The sequence below is a fragment of the Dermacentor andersoni genome, chromosome 6 (assembly GCF_023375885.2).
Source record: "Dermacentor andersoni chromosome 6, qqDerAnde1_hic_scaffold, whole genome shotgun sequence".
Taxonomy (NCBI): Eukaryota; Metazoa; Arthropoda; class Arachnida; order Ixodida; family Ixodidae; genus Dermacentor; species Dermacentor andersoni.
In genome coordinates this window covers 155,674,921-155,698,719 of record NC_092819.1, presented here as the reverse complement: position 1 = coordinate 155,698,719, position 23,799 = coordinate 155,674,921, and the positions used below count along the sequence as shown (strand labels likewise).

General features: G+C 46.7%; 1 protein-coding gene across 1 annotated transcript in view; it reads right to left on the bottom strand.

The window, feature by feature from the left end:
- LOC126523480 (complement C2-like) overlaps positions 1-23,799 on the bottom strand; it is a 216,554-nt gene that overhangs the window by 120,799 nt on the left and 71,956 nt on the right. The window contains exon 10 of the mRNA XM_050172090.3: positions 11,807-12,048. Coding sequence (XP_050028047.2) covers positions 11,807-12,048 — 242 coding nt within the window. The remainder of the gene's footprint in view (positions 1-11,806; positions 12,049-23,799) is intronic.

Genomic DNA, 23,799 nt, shown 5'->3' with positions numbered 1-23,799 from the left:
GCTGTGAGCAAGACGGCGAGTAGCAGCTAGGCCTTACTGTAGAGCGCTAGTCTTGCTATCGCCGCGTAGTAACACCCCTCAGAAAGGCTATATGTCTGTACGCTGTAGGCGCCGAGAACAAAAGCCGAAAAAAAAAGTTTAAGGCGAGCTTGTGCGTCATAGCCCTAACACAGGAAAGAACGGTACTGCTTGCCTAGCGCACGCAAAAATAAGAAGGCCGTGACCTTTAGCACTATTCTGGACGTTGACTATTTCCGCCATATTGTCAAATTCGCCATCTCCTAACCTCTGGGAAGGAAGACGAAGTGATTCTCGTAGAGACCACTATTCCTTCGCGCTGCAGTATTTTCGTTTTTTTCCCGTGTTTTACTGGGAGACGCCGCTCTCATTGCCACGGCAATGGAAGTGGAGTCGGCAGAATGCCGACGCGACGTGACTGCTTCGTCAGGTACCGGCCCGAAGAAGAGAAATTGCCCACCGAGTCAAGCTGGCAGTGAGGACACTGTGTTGTACTCCTGCTCAAGCGATGACGCCTCAGATGACGAAGGCTTCGAAAGAGTGGTACACCGGAAGGCCAAGAGAAGAAACATCAGCGGACGGTCTTCGTCAAGTAAGTCTACCGTCGTTCCACAGCGCAGGCCATCGGCGCACACAATTCTTTTTGTGCCGGACGCACCTGCCGACAACCTCAACCGCCTTAATCGACAAGCGATTTCCGTTTCTCTGGAGGCTCTTGTCCCAGGAGAAATCAAAGATATCAGAATTAATACTCGAAAGAACGTCCTGGCTATTGACGTCCACAACCGAAGCGCAATCAATGCTTTGATGGCAGTAAAGCTCCTGGGCAACATCAATGTCCACTACCTCATTCCGCAAGACAACGAAACAACGGCCGGTGTTGTCTATGACATTGACACATCCATTAACGACAGCGACCTGCCAATTTTAATCAAACCTGCGACAGATGGTGTTGCCTTACTACAAGCTCGGCGCCTTGGCAAGTCGACCTGTGTAAGGCTCGTGTTTAAAGGTGACTGCCTACCATCACATGTAAAGGTCGGCCACTTTCGTCATGTGGTACGACCTTTTGTACCCAAACCACTTCAGTGCAGAAGGTGTCAAAGAATTGGACATGTGAGTGCTGTCTGCCGAAATACAACGATATGCCCACGATGTTCCGAACACCACGACACCGACACTTGCCGTGCAACAGAGCTCAAGTGCCCAAATTGTCAAGGATCGCACGCTGCGTCCTCAAAAGACTGTCCACGCCTTAAGAAAGAGCAAAAAATCTTGAGAAAAATGGCCAGAGACGGATCGTCACACAGAGATGCTTCTGAAGCGATAAGGCGACATCGCTCCCGGAAACGAAAGCCTATGAAACCCTCTTCCGGTTCAAGGGAGATGCCTCGTCCGGCAACGCCACCTCCTGTTCCATCTGTCTCCAGTAAGAGCACGAACGTCAATGAAAGAAGTGGCCATGCTTCATCAAGTGATGCGTGGCCGGCACTGCCGAGGACATGCCACGCGCCAGAGCCACAGCAAATGACTCGCCATTTACAGTCAAATGTCACTACAGTTGACCAAATGCAAGACAAGGACTCACAAGTGATTGCCATGCTCAAATCGCTCACGAATGTCATGCGTCTGCTACTGACAAACATGGACACTCCAGCTGCTCGTAGCGCACTGCAAGTATTGGACGCGCTGACTCCAGTACTTGAAAGCATCGCATAGCACCATGGCCCGCCCCTCGCTGCCCTTCCACAAGGAAGTCAAGAAAGCATCTTTACTGGAGTGGAATGCCCGTGGTCTCAAATCAAGAATTTCAGATTTTAGACATTTTGTCTTCGAAAACCGTTTTCCCATCCTCGTAATTTGCGAACCGAACGTGCAGAATGTTATACGTATTTCTGGCTATGAGGCATTCATGTCCTCTACCTGTGGTGATGTAAGCAAGGTAATTGTATATATTAGATGTGATCTGACTTACGTGTTGCAGCCAGTTCCGCCTCACGACGACAACCAGTACGTTTGTTTAATCGTGAAAACGAATAAGCTTACGTTCACACTCGTCGCTGTGTACATTGCTCCTTCAAGTGGCTTCGACTCTAAACGACTGCACGACGTGCTATCAGCGACACCCGGCCCTACGATTCTCACAGGAGATTTTAATGCTCACCATCCGCTTTGGGGGAGCCTGAAGATGGACTCCAGGGGAAGGCGAATAGCATCCTTTGCCACACAGCACGACCTTTACTGCCTCAACGATGGTAGTCCGACATATTTACGTGGGCCTACCTACAGCAGCTGCCTAGACTTGACCCTGGTTTCTCGGCTTCTTGAAAGAAACGTGCAATGGTTTACAGACATCGAAACACATGGAAGCGACCATATTCCGACGTACCTGAAGATCAAGGGACTATCGAAATGCTCCTCCATGACGCTCCGGCGAATTGACTGGTCGGCGTTTCGGTCGCACATGGAGGGAGTATGTCAGCAAGGGAACCATTCAAGTCCGGAACACGAAATTCAAAAAGCCATGCAAGAGTCTACGCGTAGTTTCCAGCCTTTCCCGAAATATGCAGAATTTGAAGCAGAACTGCAGCGACTACGAGCAATTCGCCGGCGGGCTGAAAGAAGATACAGGAGAACTAAATCCATCCATGATCTCCGAGAGGCAAGGCGGATGCAAAAGAAGATTCAACGTCGCATCGATGCACTACAATCTCAAAGATGGAAACGTTTCTGTGAGTCGTTGGATCCACGTCAGCGATTATCTCAGATATGGAGAACCGTGCGTGGGCTTCGCGTATCACCACAACAGCGTGTCCCTTTCAAAGCCCTCGCTTTGCACCAAGGTCGCAGCGAAATTGACATTGCTGAAGAATTTTGCTCAAGACTTTCCAGCTTGCAGTTCCAACGCGCAATTACACCATGTGCTACTCCTGTGCCACGGGATTCCCGCATGGATGTAATTTTTTCGCTGGAGGAGCTTGAAGCGGCACTGGCGACTTGCAGGCGCTCTTCGTCACCTGGCCCGGACGGGGTTACCTATGCGGCGCTCGCCAATCTTGGGCAGAAAGCACGACTCATGCTACTAAACCATTATAACGAGTCTTGGCGCAACGGTTTGGTTCCACGTGACTGGAAGTGCAGCCGCCTGGTTCCACTTCTCAAACCTGGTAAATCACCGTTAAACTTGTCATCGTACCGCCCCATCGCTCTGGCCAGCTGCATAGGGAAAATAATGGAACGAATGATTTTGACGCGCTTGGAATGGTACCTGGAAAATTACAACGTGTACCCAGATGCTCTGTCTGGCTTCCGGCGAGGGCGCTCATCCATAGATAATGTCATCGATTTGGTTACGTTTGTTCAGCATCAAAAACACCGGAAACGACTCACTGCTGCATTATTCCTAGACATAAAAGGCGCCTATGATAACATAGCACATTATGCCATTATAAATGCTCTTATTGAAGCCGGAATCGGTGGCCGCACTTTTCAGTGGCTGTGCAGTTATTTGACCGACAGGACTTTCTTCGTGATGACCGAGGATGGCGCCACGACTCAACACCAAACGTGCCGTGGAGTACCGCAAGGCGGAGTGTTGAGCCCGACGCTATTCAACCTAGTGCTCGTTGGCCTAGTCCGATGCTTGCCCAACACAGTTCAGGTATCAATATATGCCGACGATATCTGCATTTGGGCGTCTGCCGTAACACGACTGCAGGTACGAGCACGGCTACAAAAGGCAGCTACGATAACATCTCTGTACTTGCGAAAACAGAACTTAGAGCTGTCTTCAGAGAAATGCTGCCTTGTTACATTCACTCGGAAGGAAATGCAGCGATACAGTGTAAAGGTCAATGGGCAAGCAGTAGCAAATGCACGGAAACACCGCTTTTTAGGGGTAATTATTGACCGAGACCTATCATGGAGCCCGCATGTTTCATACCTGAAGAAGAGATTATTGACAATAATACATCTCCTCAAATTTCTCGGCGGAAAGTCATGGGGCACTTCGGTGCGGTCAATGCTGCAGCTGTATAACGCCTTGTTCCTCGGTTTCGCAAGATACAGCCTCCCTGTGATTGGGAACACCTGCAAAACAAACCTGCGTGTACTCCAGGGACTACAAGCTCAAGCCCTAAGGACGTGTCTCGGTCTTCCGAGGTGTGCGTCTACAGCGGCAACGATTGTCATAGCTCGAGATCACCCAATATCAACGTACTTGGCAACCGACGCTCTCAGGGCGCATATTCGGCACGTTGCCCGATTACCTTCTCACCATCTTGCCGCTCTACCCACAGAAAGGCCACACAACTTTCAGTCGTTTAATTGATGCCAATCGTACCTCACTGCCATCGAACTACATGCCTGCAGCAAGACCATCCTTACCTTTATGGTGCCTGCACAGACCTGACATACGCCTCACCATCCCAGGAATCATGAAGAAAGCCAACATGCCATCGTTTGCCCTTAAGCAGGCCACGTTAGAACTTTTACATGAGGTGCACAGTGGCCGCATACACGTTTACATCGACGGTTCAGTCACATCTGCAAGCGCAGCTGCCGCTGTGGTGATACCAAGAAGATCCGTCAAGATACAGCTAAAGACGTCACATGTATCCTCAACGACAGCTGCTGAACTGGTAGCCCTGCGTGTGGCTCTTCATTTTATTAAGGAGGAACCATCCCACGCATGGTCAATCTTCTGTGATTCCAAGGCAGCCCTACAGAGTGTACTCTCAGCACTGCGCCATGGGTCACATGAGCAGCTCGCTGCAGAGATCAGAGAAGTCCACCATCGACTAGTTGACGAAGGACACGATATAATATATCAGTGGTTGCCTAGTCACTGTGGCATACATGGCAATGATCGAGCAGACGCAGCTGCCCGATCTGCCCATGACGGCGTCAACTGCGTTGCCATTCCTCTTTCGAGAGCCGACGTAGCGAAAAAACTTGCCGCACTTGCGCGTGACCTGACATTAGCCCAGTGGAATTCATCCGATTTCACAAGTACACGCCTCCATACTCTGGACCCTAATTTACAGCTCCATATTCCGCCCGAGCTTCCACGACGTGACTGCACCCTTCTTATCCGTCTATGGCTTGGAGTAGCATTTTCAAATGCCTACTCTTTCCTTATCGGAATGGCCAACAGCCCACTGTGTGACTTCTGCGGGTGCAACGAAACGATCGAGCATCTTCTTTGTCAGTGCTCTCGTTTTAACCCACAAAGAACTGTCCTCTCAGCCACCTTAGACAAACTGGACAAGCGCCCAATGACAGAAAGCAAGATCCTTGGAACCTGGCCTACGCGAACATCAGCGCGATCCGCTATGAAGGCGCTGCTGCGATACTTGAAAGACACGGGACTTTCTGACAAATTGTGACAGTACACTGTGTGGCGCAGGACTGTACGGTGACACTGCGTAAGACTAGGAATGCCTTTGCGGGTTGCGTGACAGTGCCCACAGAAATGGTTCGTGTGTACGTGCGTGTGTGTGCTTAGGTTTTTTTTTTTTTCCTCTTTTTTCATCCTTCTTTCTTTCTCACCTATTGCATCCCCTTTCCCCTCCCCCAGTACAGGGTAGCCAACCGGAGATCATCTCTGGTTAACCTCCCTGTCTTTCCTTTGCCTTTCTCTCTCTCTCTCTCTCCTAACCTCTGAATGGCATGCAGAGCTACTCTGGTATCACTGCTTACACAATTGTACAACATGGCCGAGTCTGACGATGTGAAAAATAGCCCCCCTTGTCAGAGAGTGACGGCTCAGTAAATCGCACACTGCAAGTGACCAGGTATAGGCGACATATATAAAAAAAGTAATGACAACGGACCACCTTTTGCAACAGCAAGCGCGACTCTCAAGAATGGTGTTCTTATGGGTAAAAATTTGCAGTCACACTGCTATGTTTTATGTTTCCCGTGCACTGCCGGCCCTGGCAGAAAAAAATGAAAGAACTAACCCGATATCTTTAAGCCTGTTCTTATCACATACTTGTCACCACTGCTGGCTTGTCCTGCGCAAATTAGCAAAAATAAAATAAAATTGATTGGATAAAAGGAAAATAAGAGATCCATCGAATCGTAGCCATAGCTAGAAAGGAAACACATACAGGTTCCTCGAATTCGTCCTGGTCTCGGGCCAGGACGAATTTTTCTTCAACTGCGAGGCTTTTCAATCGATGAACCTGTATGGCTTTCCTTTGCAGCAATTCCTACGATTGGGTGGATGTCTCATTTTCCATTTATCAATTATTTCTCCACCTTGCAGGTTTACGCAGAACAATTACGTTAAGATTGATTGGAATTTAATTTTATTGGCTTTGTCGTCAGCTGGCCCGTCACGAAATTCGCGCCCCCGCACTGGCCGCACCACAAGCTTGCGAACGGGGTCGAGAATAAATGTCCTTGTCCTTGCGTGAGAGTGACAGATCTTACTCAATAGTTCCCATTTGACTTGGACGCGCTTGAAAATTGGCCCCCGTCTGCCACCTGCAGCGGGATTGGGAAGCCACGGCTGTAAGAGGTTGCGACGCAGTTCTTAAGGGCTATGAAGCTCCCCGCCAAATGTATGTGGACCATGGTATATACTATGTGAAGCTCCCCGCCAGATATACGTGGACTGTGGTATATACTATAGCTACGGCGGAACTTGACATTGGGCGTCGGTAAAGTGCCTGAAAGCATGTGCTGCATACTCAGCGATCGGTCTTCTAAAGCGATTGCTTTCCTTCACTGTTTGCTCAAGTCTGCGCCGTTGCGATCGTCGAAGTCGCCCTCTGCAGCCCAATCGTTTAGAGCACGCCAAGACCATTCGATGTTTCCGCGAGTAAAAAGTAATTTCACCAATGACAAAGGAGATATCGTTCGGGTGACCCAACGATTGCTTTCCTGGAACAGAACCACAAACACTACGTTTGTCGTTTTGACTGCAGCACAAAATGCCACCGCAATATTGTGGACGTTTTGTCGTAGCGCGGTCACATCACCTCTTCCCGTTCGTGAGTAGGTGGAGAAATGGACGCTTGCCGCCACGTTGCGTTTACGGGAGCGGCAGAGGCGGTGTCTTGGTTTCCGCGCTGCTACGCCAGCGTACGCTTACACATCCGACGAGTGCTACAGCACAAGAAGGAAGAGCAGAAATTTTAGCCAGAATGCCAGAAAGCATCATTTTTGCTCAATTTTCATGGAGAATGCCGGACTTTTACAAGCTTAAGTGATTCGCTGAGCTAAAGATACTGAGCCGATACGCCTGTCTTGCACTACAGCGACGACTTAAACGTTCGTGTCCCGTACTCGTAAGAATTCCGTATACATCTCTGCACTCTATTCAGCGAATTAGCCAGGTGTAGCGTAGTGTGCGCTACAGCCATACACAAAAATGCATAATGAATGTCATTAAAGTTGTAACAATCACTTTTCGGGGAACGTTGCTTTGGACCTCTCAAGTGCATTGTATCGCTAAAGTGGAAGTTTCTGGTGTAATTGGGCACGTTTTGCGAATTTACCAAGGACCCGGTTATTATGCCTGCTCAGCAATATTGTTTTTCAAGTTGTCAAGTTTTTAGCTTCAAAACCATTTAAGAAGCATGAAGTTGAGTTTTTCTGCGAAAAAAAGTGTACCTGGTGAAACAAAGCGGAAGAATTTGTGTATTAGGAGATTTGCCATCACTGTAAAACATTATCGAATCCCTGTTAGGTAATGTTTTTTATGTTTAGTGCGGCAGTGAAACGTTTGCTGTTCACGAACTGTTTAGCATATGTAGTTTAGCCTTCGTAGTAATACGGCGTGTGTTTTTGCTAACAAGTCGAGTAAATAAGGAATTGCTAGATACTTCTATGTGTGAGCATGTCGGCAGATTAAACGGAACTCACACTGGCTCAGAATCTACAGGGTGATTATGGTAGTGTTGTACCGACCTTTTAAAAATTGCCTGTTGCAGGTAATGTAATTCTAGTCCTTGAGCTCGAATATACGAAGCGAAGCGAATATACGAAAAAGCGAAACACATACTCAACTGATTACCAATAATCCCCTAGTTATTTTCTTAATTATTACTTGACGGCATATGTTGTAATTAAGGAACGGTAGCCGGTAAATTTGCAAGTAATTGCCGGTAATTGCAAGTAATTGCCGGTAATTTGCAACCTCCTTAGAATGAATTTCGGGAATGACGCTAGTTTCGAGATATGCGATGTCAAAGTCTCCGTAAAAAATTATTGTTGTTCCACTTGCTCTTTAAAAAACGTTCTTTTATGCATTGAAGCACACAAGTATCGGTTACGCGCCTGCACTTCGTCCCACACTTTGGGAAATATTGTCTAGGGGGATATCACATATGGGAAAGGTAATTACAGAAATTCATTTCAAGTGGTTACTTCTTGCAAGCTGACCGGCTACAATTCGTTAATTGCAACATGTGCCTTAAAGTAATTTATTAGGAAATAATTAGTGAGTTATGGGTAATAAGCTCAATATGTGTTTCGATTTTTTGTGCTTGTGATGTCCGCGTCTTCTAATAATTCAACTCAAGGATAAGAATTATGTTATCTGTAGCAGACAATTTTTAAAAAGTCCGTAAAACATAAAAAAATTATCCCCCTGTATGTATTTTTCTTATGCTTCGCCCGGGCTCAGACACCAACATTTTATTCAGCTGGGCTCACTCGGACTAGTACTATGACTCACCAATATTTTACGTCGCCACACCTTCTTAGGCTTAGGCATATAAAACGTATACTAAGCCTATCTCACTCATACTCGCACTCCCTCCCGGCACTAGACTGCGTCTGACCATTCCCGTACAGCCCTATTGAAGCGCCATGAACGTCACATTCATGGGTCGATCGGAGTCTGAGTGAGTCTGAGTGAGTGAACTTCTGGGTTCTTCCGCCCATGCAATCAGTGAAATATTGGACAGAGAAACATGGTTACATGACTGGGGAGACAAATTACAGTAAGAATGAAAAAACAATCAAGCGTTTCGCTATGGAAACATTATTATTAGCGAAAATATACTGACAATAGTTGGCAACCAAGGACAATCACAAGCAAATAGTAGTTAAACAGCTATAAAGAGCATAAACAGCACATATTAGTTCTAGGGCAATCACCAGACAACAAGAAAAGATGTGCACGCTGTAAGCCAGTATATATACACAAGTACATTCATGCAAGTGCGCCGAGGATAAGCCAAATACAGCAACAGCTCCTACCGGATCATTCCCACGATTACCAGCAAGCTAGCGTTAACTGAAACGAGGGGGTTATTTTCGAGGAGAGAAGCGGTAGGGCCAGAGGCTTGCATACGAAGATAGTCGCCATCAAGTCTACGTTCACGGGAGCGAAATTTTGCACTTAATTTTCAAGCTGTCGCATGCTTTGTGCAAAGCACCTTGCGCAAAGCATGCATGTAGGTGAAAAAGTGTTGGCGCAAGTGTTGGCGCGAAAGAAATCCTCAGCATACTCTCCTTTCACACTTGTGTACATCGGCGGTGGCTGAGTATCAGGCTTGCGAACAGTACAGCGGCGCATTTCGATTCGGTCAGGCTTCATCTGCAATTGCAAACGCGTCTCTTTGCACAAGCCATTGTTTGCTGCTGTTTTGGAAGAAGTGCTTGCTATTGTCGAAGTCACACAAGTTCAGCTCCATGATACACAGTATTATGTAAAGGTTTCTGAGAATGTCGTACACCTCGTAATTCAGTTACTAATTTTAGCCGGTGAAATCGAATCGACAAATTCGCTAATCTGAGGCGCGCTTGGCATGACGTTCATCATACGTTACTCATTTTGATGGAACGATGTAGAGACAGAAAGGCTGCCATAAGTACGGCCCGCGCTTGTATATCACCGCTACCCCCCGAAACCCCCCCCCCCCCCCCCCCTTTACCTACACCTTTCAGTTTCACGATATTCGCACTTCATTATTGGTCAGCGGTTTATGGTGACGGTTCGCCTACCTTATCGATGGGATCAGTCTGTCACGAACTTTGGCTGATAACGTGGCATAACATGGAGCGGGACACATCGCTACAATATCACCGCCTGGTATTGGCCTCCCCAAATAAAGCCATTTATCACACGTCCAGGCCAGCGCCTTCGCTAAGCCGTTGGTTATCAAACAGCATCGACAAGTGTCGGCTTCATCATTGTCAAACCGTTATTAAAACACAAAAGTGGATGTCACTAGGGCTGCTCCTCTTACCCTAGCTCCACGGATCCGGTCATGGATCACCACAGTTATCGCGTCGACAAAAATTCACCGATGATTACGATACTGCCTGATACAAAATTTGAGTGGAGCTCTACACGTGTTTACATATCGCGATATATTGGGTGGCGACGACAATCTGTCGTGCGGTAAGAGCTGCGCTCTAAAATACATGTCAGCTGCACGAACACGTTTCGGCGAAGAATGATGGTCTGCCTTGATAGATACCCGCCATTGCCGTAACTGCTGTGCATCACTAAAAGCGTTTTGTGAATTCCTGAATAGGCAGAGTGTGAAGAGTCGCTGTTGTGGCCAGTGGCATTTAGCATTAGCACTATTGTAAGAACATATCGATGCTGGCCATCACGCTCGGATATAAAGATAAATTTTTGTATAGCCGGCGAGCTACAGAAGAGTGCATTGGCTTGAAAGGGATATGCCGATGTAGCCGCAGAGGGGAGGGCCCTGCAGCACAAGAGCGAAATATATGAGCCCGATCTATAAGCTTGTCAGTTGCAAAGCTGTCCAGCGAATGTTTATATGAATCTGGAGAACGGGCCAATAAGTATCCGCGACCGTTGTTCCTTCAGCTGATCGAAATACTAAACTTGAGTACTGGCAGCGTGGGCTGTAATGATGAATTCATGCGGCAGAATGGTGAGACTCCGTGCCTCGCATGTAGTTTGGGTATCTAGGCTCAAACAAATATTTTGCAGATAAGTTATAATGTATGGATCAATGCACTTTTTAGTGTTTCAGAGGAATGAGACTTTACTGCGACGTTGTATTAGTTGTCTACTCGCTTTGCGCTTCGATCATCCATGTTCGTTTTACACCACACTTTCAATACATCATCTCTTCAGACTCGGTGATCAAGCTTCAGAATAGACTTAGTGATTCGACAGAAAAAAAAGAAAGAAATATCTTTACTGTGGCCTGTAGCGACAGGAAAGCCCCTCTCCCCAACCCGTCCTCCACCCCCGCCACTCCTCGTTCGTGCAACGTGGAGAGCTTTTGCTTTTCACAATAAAAATACCGTTTCTGGCCAAAACTAAGTTGTTGCGAGATCCGCCTTCGAGGCTCATTGACCGACCAGACAACATCCTTTATCCTGTTCAGCCCCCTATTCTGTATTTAATGCGGCTCTGGTGACGCGACCTTGAATAAGCCACATTACGCTTTTTATAGCGAAGCTGTCTATGGCTAAGATCAGGCTGATCGCGTCGGCGCATAGATCAGCAATTTCTCATGCGTGGACGGATGCCGAAGGTAGTCCAATGCAGGGCCGACCCGTGGCAGACGTGCAGTTCGCCATTAAGGGGCCCACATACAGTTTCGTTAGTCATTCTTCTTCACAGACTGGTAGGGCAATGACTGTTTGTGCCACGTGCTCTGTAATGTCTAAGTTCCTGATAATGTCACCCTTCCTTTGTACCTCTTATACCCACCTTTAAAATAGTTGTTCTGCGCGCCATACGTATACAACAGTATTCTTGTAGGTATTTAACTATAGATTCTGTAGACAAGCAAATTTACTGGCTTAATCCTTATAAAAGATGGGATAATGCCTATACCTTTCGTGTAATGGCCTTTGCAAGGTTGACTCCCGTGCGAAAGTTCTTCTCTCCGATGCTGCTGGAAGCGTCGAAGAGGAAATAAATATAATATTTCTTAACCCCCGGCGCGTCCAGATAAAGTGTCCGGCCCTCGGCAGCGTGGTGGTCCGCAACACTCTCGTTGTAGCTTTCCCTGATTTCATTTGTTTTTCCTGTGAATGTATCACGCACATCCAGGGTCTTGTCAAAGTAGAACTTGCCTGCGAGGAGATAGCATACATTAATGGAAGGAAAATAGACGTACTGTATTGGTAATATGCACATAAAAACAGACATTGTTAATGTACACAGCACTGCAGCGTAATCTGTGTAGCGGTGCTACCATAAAGCACATAACTTACTGATATGAACCAAAACAACAAACCGCGAATGCTGCGGAGACAGTGTTGCCTTTGGGTGAAAAAATGCTATGAAAAAAATGCTCGGTCGGTCGGTTGAAGAACCAATGAGCTTGTGTCATGAAACAACCATGAGGCCACAGTGCTTGCGTGCGCATACAATAAAATCAAGAAAACAACATGGCAATGTAAACACAAAGAACACAATAAAAAGAATCAGTATAAAAAGTCCGCATACAAAAGATACACAAGGTAAATACAATAGAAAAAGGACGTTGCAGCATTTGTCAAACTTTGAAACGCCAATGCGAAGCTAAGAAAAGAACAATGATAGTCGGTCAAAGCGAGAGGCTCAGGGCAGGGGAAGATACCGTGAAACAGCACGGAAAGAAACAGGTCAGCGCAATTACACCCGAAGCGAAGTAGAGGCAGTCACAATAATCCAACAGTGCTTGAACGAGGGCCGGTGTCGGCGTTAGCGAAGCAGGGATTATGTGTATACGTAAAAAACGTTTCCTGGACCGGACCTATAACGTTCGATCCAGAAATGACGTTCCAGACGACCGACACGTATCTGAGTTCTGGAAGACCGAAACTTGTGTACATCGTGCAAAACTATTTAGGGGTTGGAGTTATGTCGATAGTTTGCGAATTTAGCCCAGAGAGCACATGTTCGGCTGTCACGGTGCGGAATTATTTGATTCGGCGAAGCACCCACCGACGGGCGCCAAAAGGGTCGTAGTAATAGGTACCGACGAGCAAGACAGATATTGGTGGCCACTCGGGCAAGCGGCCGAAAGAAGTCGAAGGCAGGTTGAGAGATTATTGGCTTCTTGTCATTGGCGCGACCGTGACGCCACGACAGCTTTCTGTAGGAACCCCTGTGTATTCTCTGCCCCGCGCCTGCATTGAGAAGCTAAGGCGGAGGGGCGAATACTCCGAAATATGCGGTGTGTCTGTGCAAGCCTGTGTCCACGAAGTGCTGTCAGTGTATGTGCGCCGACAGCGCCGTTGGTCAGCTGCCATCGTTTCTCCTGTGTTTGCGAAAGAAGAATAAAGGCTCGCCACGGACTCAAGGGTGTGCGTTCGTGGTGCAATACGAGTGCGCAACCTCTAAATGCTTTGAGGAATCAACCGTTCCCTCGCCCCTAATTAAATGGGGCGCGGCCCAGAACTGGGGAGGAGTCGTCCGATTGGGTGAACTTAATTGATTGGTACGTCATCAATATCTGCCGTTCCCCGGCACAGGGAACTAGGGAAAGGAAAAGTAATTTAAATGCAGGTTTTAGACCGAGCTGGGCCGTCTAGAATCTACAAGCTGAGCCTGAAATCTGCTGAGAAACGTCAAGGAGCTAGCGCCATCCAGTATCGCCTGGGCTGCCTAGCTGCGTCGGAACTGCGAGTTCCTAGTTGGCGTAAGAGACTACAAACTAACGTCTGCAACGAAGCTCACGGTAGTTCCCCTCAAGTTAGCTCAACCTGCTCGAGGGAAGACGTCAGACCTAAACTCCCGGGAAACGCAGCCCAGCAATCGCATCCACCGCAACGAGATCGACTTACCAGCCTTCTTCGGGAAAGCTCTGCCGTCGACTCCACGCTTTATGAACTTGCTGCTGCTACTCGGCCATGCGTATGCCATCATTTGCTTTCTTTTGAACTCTGTTTAGTTGACCACCGTTAAGTGTGTTTTGTGTAGTGTTAATTTCTATATTTACTGTTAACTGTTCGTTGTATTTCTTTTGTATTCATCATTGATCTAGATAAGGTGCATGTGTGTTAGTGTTCGTGTGTTTTTTGCGTCTCTTTTAATCTTTGTCAGTCGACAAATATTTTTTTTCTGTCTTCCTCCCGACTCTGACTCCTTCGCTGTGTTCGCTTGAGTACAGAAAGACCAACCGGCTTGTATTTCCCATCGACGACTTCACGCCGACAGCGAATGGGTGAGAAGCTGTGACAACGGCATCGCAAAGTGTTTGGTGTGAGCAAAAACGTGTAAGGTTCTATTGTAGAACACACCGTAATCACTGACCTCCCAGACCTTACACATTGGTACAGAATCTACAAAATATGGAAAATAAGCGCTGCTATATGGAGCGAAGCTTATAATTTTGGTCTTAGGAGCTTTAAACGCGAGGTGATTATATTTCAACCATCTAGAAAAGGAATAAAAAGTCAGACCGTTGGTTGTGCAGTCGCGGGTATTATGTCTTTCCTTTAAAATATTGATGTCAACAACATATAGAGAAAATAATCCCGAATAGCAGCAAAGAGGTCATTAGTACTAATGCTTAAAATGAGTGGTGCTAACACTGATCCTTGAGGGACGCCGCTAGTTGCCATGTACGAAGTACATGTACATTTGCACGATGTACATATACAAATGTACATCTACGTTTGGCCATTGACGTTAACACAACATAATCTATAGAAACATAACTGCGCAAGAGGTTGACAACTGACGAGTGAACACCGAAGTTCGCAAACTTCACCAGAAGCAATTAGTGACGGACTATATAAAAAGTTTTGCTGAGGTCGCAATAAAGGGAGTCAACTTGCTCCTTCCGAAGTAGCGGTGGAGAGATCTGCGTAATGAATCTTGCGACATTTGTGATAATGAAGGGCCTGAGAAAAATACCTGCTTGGGTGGAATCAATAGTTCTTCATACGTTATGTTGAGAAGAGCAAGCCCAAAAATTTTAAACGCATTACGGAGAAAAAAACCCGTCCAATAATTACAGGCATCGATCTTAAAGCCAGATTTAAATACAGGAATGACACGAGCACTTTTCCACATGTAATGGAAAGTGGAAGTAATCAACGAGTTACAAATATAGATATGAATACTGCGGCAAATATACTGCCGTAAGCTTTTGGAATTACGGAAGTGATGTCATCAGGGCCGTAGTATAGGGAAGGCTGCAGGCGCTTAAGGCCTGCTTTCCCCTCCCTTAATTTCCGGAAGAGCTTTTGAGCCAGCAACAAAGCACTAGACGTGGCAACCCTCATGTGCTGCCGACTGACAGCAGCGTTGAAACCTGAACATTTATTCATGAAAATGAGAAATGGGCAGCAATACAGTTCACGATATACTGCTTCGATTTTCACATCGTTAAATCAATCAGGCCAATAAAATCTTCAAGTTTACTAAAGCTCCCTTGTGGATGCATTACCTAATTTCTCCTGCTTAGTCAGACACGCTCTATTCCAAAAATGGATTATGTGATTATCGTCCAAATTATGAAAAAGTTACGAACCCTTTCCCTAGCGAAAAAGGGGGTAAGCGAAGCTTGTCCAGCGTGCACCTGACGTTCGTCACGGTTAAGTAACCCACAGTTAACAATGCGGTATTGCTTCAGCCTCCTGCTCCCTCAGCTCGGAGTCTTTTTCTTGTTGCTGTCGGATTGCCTGGGTTAGGGCAGGTCTAAATCCGCGTGTATATCCCGGCGTTATCGGCGCGGGGGCGAGCGTCGTTAGACACCGGGCGCGTCGGAGCCCGTTGGCCGCATCGGGTTACGTTGGCGGCGCCAGTGCCTTGAACGGTCGGTCGCATTATAGACGCTGTCGTTCTCGCCAACGTCGCATAACGTGTGCTCGCGTTCACGCTACGTCTTACTATATTTAGGTCTTAACGGCTGGATCGGCGCGCCGACGTCGTGCCCTCTCCAGGCGAGTTTTCGTCGCCACTCGTCGAGTGCTGCCAGTTACTTGGGGGAATGCACAACGCGTGGCCGTCGCATCCGTTTGCCGAAAATGAACTGAACGAAAGCGAAGCCGACGCAGCGCGAAGCCCTTTCCTGCCCTTTCTCTCCGCCTTTCTCTCCGGGAGCGAAACGGCTGTGATTGTTTGCGGAATCTTTTCTAATGACTCACGCTCCGGCGCTGGTGCAGCTGTCAACTGATCAAACCGCCCTTTCCCGCAGCTGCGCTGCTCTGGGAGCAAGTAGATTTATGTGTGACCATGACAACGCAACTTGTGAGCCGATACAAGAAACAAGCATTTGCAGAGAGCCCGAAAAATCGGAATTCTTCTGTTTAGCCATTAGGGACAGGACTTCTGAATTTACGAAGCGCGCGATCTTTGTGCTTCAGGGCTATAAGTTCAAATGAAAACCAAAGCTTATATTTAGAGCGCTAAAGTTTTTTACTGGGGAATGTATTAGGCAATAGTGCTCAACGCAGCCTCAGTAAACTGATACACTTGGTCGTCAAAACTAGTTTTCTCTGTAACCAGCGACCAGTGAATGGTGGGCAAGAGAGAGAGAGAGAAGAAACTTTGTTCAGCGATATAATTATTGTCGCAGGGGAGCCCTAGCCGAAAGCCCCGCTGGCCTTAGCCACCCGTCCAACATGGTAGATAAGCGACTGCTCGTCGGCCAGGTCAGAGCTAGACATTCGCCCCTCCCACTGCTCTAACGTGTGTTGTGCTGCGAAAACTGTGGCTTTCAGGTGCGAGGGCTGTTTTGACTAGCTTCAGGAAATATGAAAAAGCGTTGGACTACCTCCGCACTAGCGGCAGGAACCTCGATAGCCCATCGGGAACATGGCGTGTAATCTTTTTCTCCAACTGATGATTTCCTCTCCTGATAGATGTTTATGAGGAAGGGCGTATACTTGGGTAAAATGCTGAAGGGCGAGCAAATCCCTTGCGATTTTAGGGTTAGAATTTTGATAAGGAGCAGTGGTTTGGAAGTTTTGTGATGGAAGTGCTGGAAGTTTTGAGTTTTGGAAGTGTCGCTGCTCGGAAAGTTGAGGCGCGAGCCACGGCGCCTGCCCTCTCATTTCCCTCGAACCCCTGGTGTCCCGGGCACCAGTTCTAGTGTTGGTGGTGGAAGCGATGTTGCATTACAGCGCTACAGCGTTTGGGAATTCAGCCTCGTAGTGGGAGACCACATACGGCCTCGCAGTCCGTGGCGATGGTACTGTCACGTCTTCTACATTCACCCGTGTGTATGACCAACGCGATGACTCTGGTCTCAGCTTCCGTCGCTGAGGATACGCTGAAGAACAGCGCATTTACCATTTCGCCGTGTTCGTTGAGCACCACAGCGACGAAGTGTTGGTGGCCGGGGGGTTTCCTCTGTTAATTACCTTGTCTGTAGGGGGCAACGTCCATATAGTAGACGTCCTGCCTATTCACACGGCCAAGTGGTGCTGTTAGCCATGCTGTGCGAGCCCTACGTCTCGCCTCGTGACACTGTGAATTCAGGTTACTCGGCAAAGGGGCCACATAGTAGCGATCCCTGTCCAAGGGATCACGTTCCTCGAGCTCCTTTCCGACGTGCTGTGGGTGGGGCGGTATGCCAATCCTGTTTAGTATGTCTCGACCCGCCGTAGTCCTGCTGAGTTTCTCGCGCTGAGTGAGCAGAGTTGCCGCAGCGAATTTACTGTAGGTATCGCAAACGCTCAGAACAAAACTTTTCCGTTGATGTGTTTTTGGGAAGCCTGAGTGCCGTTGTATTTTATAAGCTGTTCTGATTATTGTGTCCACCTGGTATTCTTCGATAGTGCTTAATGAGCGATAGGGAAGCCTATAGGCAATCCTGCTAATTATTAAGGCTTGTACAAGCGTGATGGTACATACCTGCCTCTTTCATACCTTGTTTATGATAGGTCGGCGCTATAACGGAAACCCATCCCAAACTTTTCTATTCCAGTTCTGCAATCAGCCCTCCGCGATTGGTCAAAAACCTTTTTAGACCACTTCAGCTGTCTGTCACGCGACGTCACGAAAACCGCGATAGCTTCCCAAGTGATATGACGTGTGCACACTAATTATGCATGATTTGACCGAGCAAAAGAAAAATAGTTACTCCTGGTTCGACGCCTATTCGCGATTAGGCCTCGGCTATCGGTCAAAAGTTTTTAGGCTGCACCCACTTCACCTGCCCGTCACGCTACGTCACAAAACCGCGAATACTCCCCGCGTCAAAGTGACGTATACGCGTTAAAGATGCTATAATATATTGAACAAAAGTGAATTTTCTTCTGAATAGCCGTAGGCTGCCCAGTTCCGAAAGGAATAAAAGATGGCTGCCTCCGATCGCTCAGGCACTGATTACTCGCACCAGCCGGAAAGCATAGGTTTATTTGCATATTATGAAACTTTTTGCTTGGCCATGTAACGGTTTCGAGCACTTTCGGCGCATTTACGACTTCGTTCTTCCAACTCTTCTTTGGTGGGGATCCGTTTTACCGTCATTCTCATGCTTCTGTTGCATGCCGCCGCGATTTTCGACCAGCCACCGCAAGCTAAGTCAGGGAGGTGGACCAATCGCAGACGCCGGCACCACCGTCTTCGTCCGGTTATCGATTTTCTGTGCACTGGCTCGGCCCCATCGAATCCCTCTATACTAGAGCGTGCTCCTCGCTTATTGTATTCGAATAAAATCAACGATCAACGCTCTCTGCAGCCCGAGCCTTGACGCCTTTACAAGGAATGCGACAAGCACTTGCGCATAATCAGCCTAAATGCTCGTAGTGTAGTAAACAAAACGGAACCCATTGAGGTTTCTTTACGAGAACATGACCCACACATTGACGTCGTAACCGAGACGTGGCTGCGGACTGAAATAGCCGACAAGGATGTCTTCCCTAATTGCTACCAAGTTTTTTGTTGGGATCGGCCTTTTAGGGGAGGTGGCGTTGCAGTTCTAATTAAAGACCACATACAGGCTGTTCTCTTGGAAGAAATTCCCAGCCTTGAATGTTTGTACATAAGATGCCGTGCTGGGGCCATACCTTCACTCTGTTTGCCATTTACACACCTCCTGATGCATCAGCTGACTATCCGTTGAAAGGGGTAGAGCACATGTCTCGGTTCCAAACAAGCAAACTGCTACTTATTGGTGACCTAAACCTGGCAGGCATTAGTTGGGAGCGTTTTGAATCACTTCCTCAAAACAGCAATAATTTAAACAGTGTACTTATCATGGTGCTAACACATGACCTTAATTCAAATAGTTCAGGAACAGACGTGTGCAAGGAACTAGCAAATCTGCACTGGATTTGGTATTTTTGCCTAGAGGATTACCTGATTACACTGTTGAAGTTGTGGAAGGCATCTCTGACCACCTGCTGTTCAGTGTCCAATTACTCATTGTCTCTTGTACTCAATCTAATATCGCTGTGAAACATCGTTCTTTCAAAGACCACTCACGTGCAGATGATGCATCCACTATAGAACATTTGGAAACATGCCTTCTCGATTTTTATGATACTGGTTTGAACACACTTTGGCGCCGTTTTAAAGATATCTACCACTAATGTATAGATAACTTTGTGCCGAGCAAACGTAAATTTGTTCGTAGACACACGCCATGGTTGACACGTGAAATATTCCACTTAAAGCGAAAGGTAAAAAAGTTCAGCGCTTGCATTTAGGTCTTGGAATGCATTATGTAACCGCGCAAACAACAAAGGACAAAGGAAACACACAGGACAGACGCGGAACTTCAACTGAGATTTACTGCGGAAAATACCACATTTACACATGTATCATAATCACACTTGCTAATCATCAGACAACCATCACTCGACGTTGGCATGCGGGCGTGGGTGGCATAAATTTGCATGTAAATATTTGAACTCTTTATCACTCAATGACACTGAAGATCTGCTTACGCAGCTGCCAGATTGAATTTTTATGCAGTAAGCTTCATAGATTTCTCGGCTCAGTTGTGGCGCAAACATCTTCAAGACTTCAGTGTCGCGGAACCTAGGCGCGGAACCTAAGGTATTTTAAACTACCAGTCTGCTCATTTGAAGCTTATAAAAAGGGGAATTGTTAAAAACTGCCTGCGCGCTGCTCTTGATAAGTCCTGCCAGCATGAACTACAACATAGCGTGTTCTTACGGTTGCAAAGACTGCACAGCGCAGGATTTCAGTATGAGATGGTCACGTCGGTGCTAGAAAGCCTTGACAAGGAAGCCCGGGGCCCATCAGAGCTCCGCCCAAGCGTAGAGCCGCACCGCCGTAGACCTGTTGCCATCCCGTACTACAACCAAATCTCTCACCGTCTCAAAAAGGTGGCTGAAAAATGTGAAGCACCGCTGGTTTTCACGGTGCCCAAGAAAGTGGCGGGTATGTGCGACATGGTGCAGGGAAAGAAAAATAGAAATGAATGTGGTATCAAGCACGTTGACAGGTTCGTCCCATATGCAGTATAGGGGTAGTGTACCAGATACCCCTCTCTTGTGGCAACAGCTACATAGGGCAGACGGGACGGTGCCTAAACGTCAGACTGCAGGAGCACCACGCAGGAGTAGAAGGATGGGGGGGGGTGGCAAATTGGCTGACCATTGTCGCCACTGTCGTAATTGCACGCCTAGGTTCCGCGACACTAAAGTCTTGAAGATGTTTGCGTCACAACTGAGCCGAGAAATATCTGAAGCTTGCTGTATAAAAATGCAATCTGGCAGCTGCGTAAGCAGCACTTCAGTGTCATTGAGTGATAAAGAGTTCAAATATTTACATGCAAATTTATTACATGCAAATTTATGCAAATTTAGTGATGGTTGTCTGATGATTAGCAAGTATGATTATCATACATGTAAAAATGTGGGATTTCCTGGAGTAAACCCAGTTAAAGTTTCGCGCCTGTCCTGTGTGTTTTCTTCTTTGTCCTTTGTTGTTTGCGCGGTTACATGATGCATTCCAATATCGACCATCAACTAGCCCGCCTATCCCTGTTAAGCATTTAGGTCATTTAGAGGATTTAAAAGAAGGTCTTGCACGCGCAGTGCACTATTCGAAAGACCATTATTTTAATAGTGCTGGCAAATCTTATTGTAGAGGAACCAAAAAAGTTTTGGAATTATATAAGTGAAACAAAGAAACCGGTGTCGAAAATTTTGGTTGATGGTTCTGTGGTTACCATTCACGCGGATATTGCGCACCACTTCAATGACTACTTTCACAGTGTGTTTCCAAATTTCGGTGCTTGTCCATCTAATGACGCAGTGTTTCACCCCTGTGATGTAAATTTTATTTCATACCCTGGCGTAGTTTCTGTGCTACTAAATTTAAAAACTAAATCATCATGTGGTCCCGAGAACCTTCCTAACCTGTTTCTGAAGAGATATGCTGAATCTGTTGCAAAGTTTCTAGTTATTCTGTTTCGTATTTCATTACTTCATGGACAATTACCGAGCGACTGGGAGATAGCCAGGGCTGTGCCCATACACAAGAAATGTGACCGCACATTATTACAAAATTACCGTCCAATATCACTTATATTATAATGTTGTAAACTAATCGAACATGTTATTTCCAACCAGAATAATGAATTTTTATATGCGCACGCAGTCCTCTCTAATTTCCACACGGGTTTAGAAAAGGATACTCAATAATTACACAACTAGTGACAGTATTAGATTCACTCGCTTCTTGTCTTGATTAGAACGGTCAGACTGATGCAATATTTCTTGACTTCAGTAAAGCATTCGATATAGTTCCCCATGACAAACTAATATTAAAACTCAGACGCATTGGCCTACCGGAAAATTTAGTCACATGCGTATACAACTATTTAACCTATCGCTAGCAATTTGTAGCAGTTAATGAGCAACAATCAAGTAGCCTTCCGGTCGGCTCTGGCGTGCCCCAAGGAAGTGTGCTGGGGCAATTATTTTTTTTATTATATATTAATAGCATTACTACTGAACTTGATCCGAATGTCCAAATCAGGTTGTTCGCGAAAGATTGTGTGCTTTTTCAAGAAATAAGTTCAATTAACGACTAAATCCATCTTAACTCCTCTCTTGCGAAGATTTTTGAATGGTGTGAAACGTGGGACATGAAACTTAACACTGATAAGGCCGTCTTTCTTCGCTTCTCTCGCAAGAAAGCTCCTCTTTCTTGCGAGAGACCTATTGCTGTTTCTGCAACCAGCAGCCCTACAAAATGAACGTCGGCTACCGTTATGTGCTAGCCCTTGCTAGACTCTAATTTCGATATTTCTGTTCGTGCATTGTTATATTTCTGTTGATTATGAGGCAGAATCTACGTCTTACAATTGAACGCAAAGTAATTAAAGATATTTGATCTCACACAAAGCCGAGCTTGAGATTTTTAGTACTGCGCCATGAGGATACGTACACAGCACTCAAGTGCTTTGCAGAACATAGGAGCGAGTGTCGCGTTAGGGCTTTTATTACTGCGAAATGCCTACGTACGTAAGCGGGCGAGCGTTAGACGCCAGGCGCGTCTGAGCGCATTGGCCGCGTCCGCCAGTACATGGAACCGTCGATTAAACTACAGGTTTTCCCGCTCAGTTTAATCCAAACGCCATTGAAAATAACCCAGGTGCCAGCCAATTTAATCTGAGCGCCAGCATTTTTAATCCAAGTGCCAATAATTTAATCCACGCGCCACCACATTTAATCCTAGCGCCATCCGAATTAATCCGCGTGACAACTCATTTAATCCTTGCGCCAGCCATTTTAATCCAAGTGCCACCCATATTAATCCCAGTGCCAGTCAATCTAATCCTGTTGGAAATTGATTGACAAACAAATAATTCTTGCTGAAGAGGTCGTAACAGGCCTCATGAATGCCATCTATTCATTGATGTGGTCACCCTATTGGCGTCAGCTCTATGGGAGCAGTTTCCACGCTACCGGTGTCGTCACGGCTGCTTCAGAAACACTTCTGTGTGTTACACCGCTCGCTCATTTGCTCCTTTTCGAGTCGCATTTCCGAGTGACAAGAGTGACCCACATAAGTGAGTCAGAATCGTGACGGATATTACGTGGCTTGAGTTGCGATCATGACATGCGATTTCCTTCCGTATCGTCTTGCATATGGATCGACACCGTACGCAAGCGTAAAAACTTTCTCACCATTAGTCAGGCACTTGAGATAATCACTAAGTGATTCAATATAGCTCACTAAGATTGCGTCTTGCATACACTGTTATGCTTCCAACATGTATATCAAACGAGATGGTTCTGAGAATGTAACAGCTTATTCTTGAGTGACATGATAGGTCACTAGTGACCTACTCGACGTCACCGCCGTCACACATCTCCTAACCTGCCTACTAACATATCAAAGGATATCACTTTCATAGCTTAAAACCTTCTCCCTATCATTGTCTCAAGTGACGTGATCACTAGCGACTCTCGTGACGTCACCACGCTTCTCACGCATGCACTATCCTAAACTGCCGGCATGTATATTAAACGAAGTGGCTTATAAAGGGTAATAACCGGCTCACTGTCACGCAGCCAGTGAGGTGATCACTAGTGACTCACGTGATGTCATCATGGTTCTCACCCAACCATGCACTTCGTTTGATATACATGTCGGCAGAAATGGCTGGCGCAAGGATTAAATGAGTTGGCACGCGGATTAATTCGGATGGCGCAGGGATTAAATGTGGTGGCGCCTGGATTAAATTATTGGCAGTTGGATTAAAAATGCTGGCGCTCAGATTAAATTGGCTGGAACCTGCATTATTTTCAATAGCGTTTGGATTAAACTGAGCGGGAAAACCTTAGACGCTGTTGATTTCGCTAATGTGATGTAACGTGTGGGCGCATTCCCGTTTCGTCGAGCAATATTTAGGCCTTTAGGAGACTCTACTTTTAATGGGGATGAAACACACGAATAAT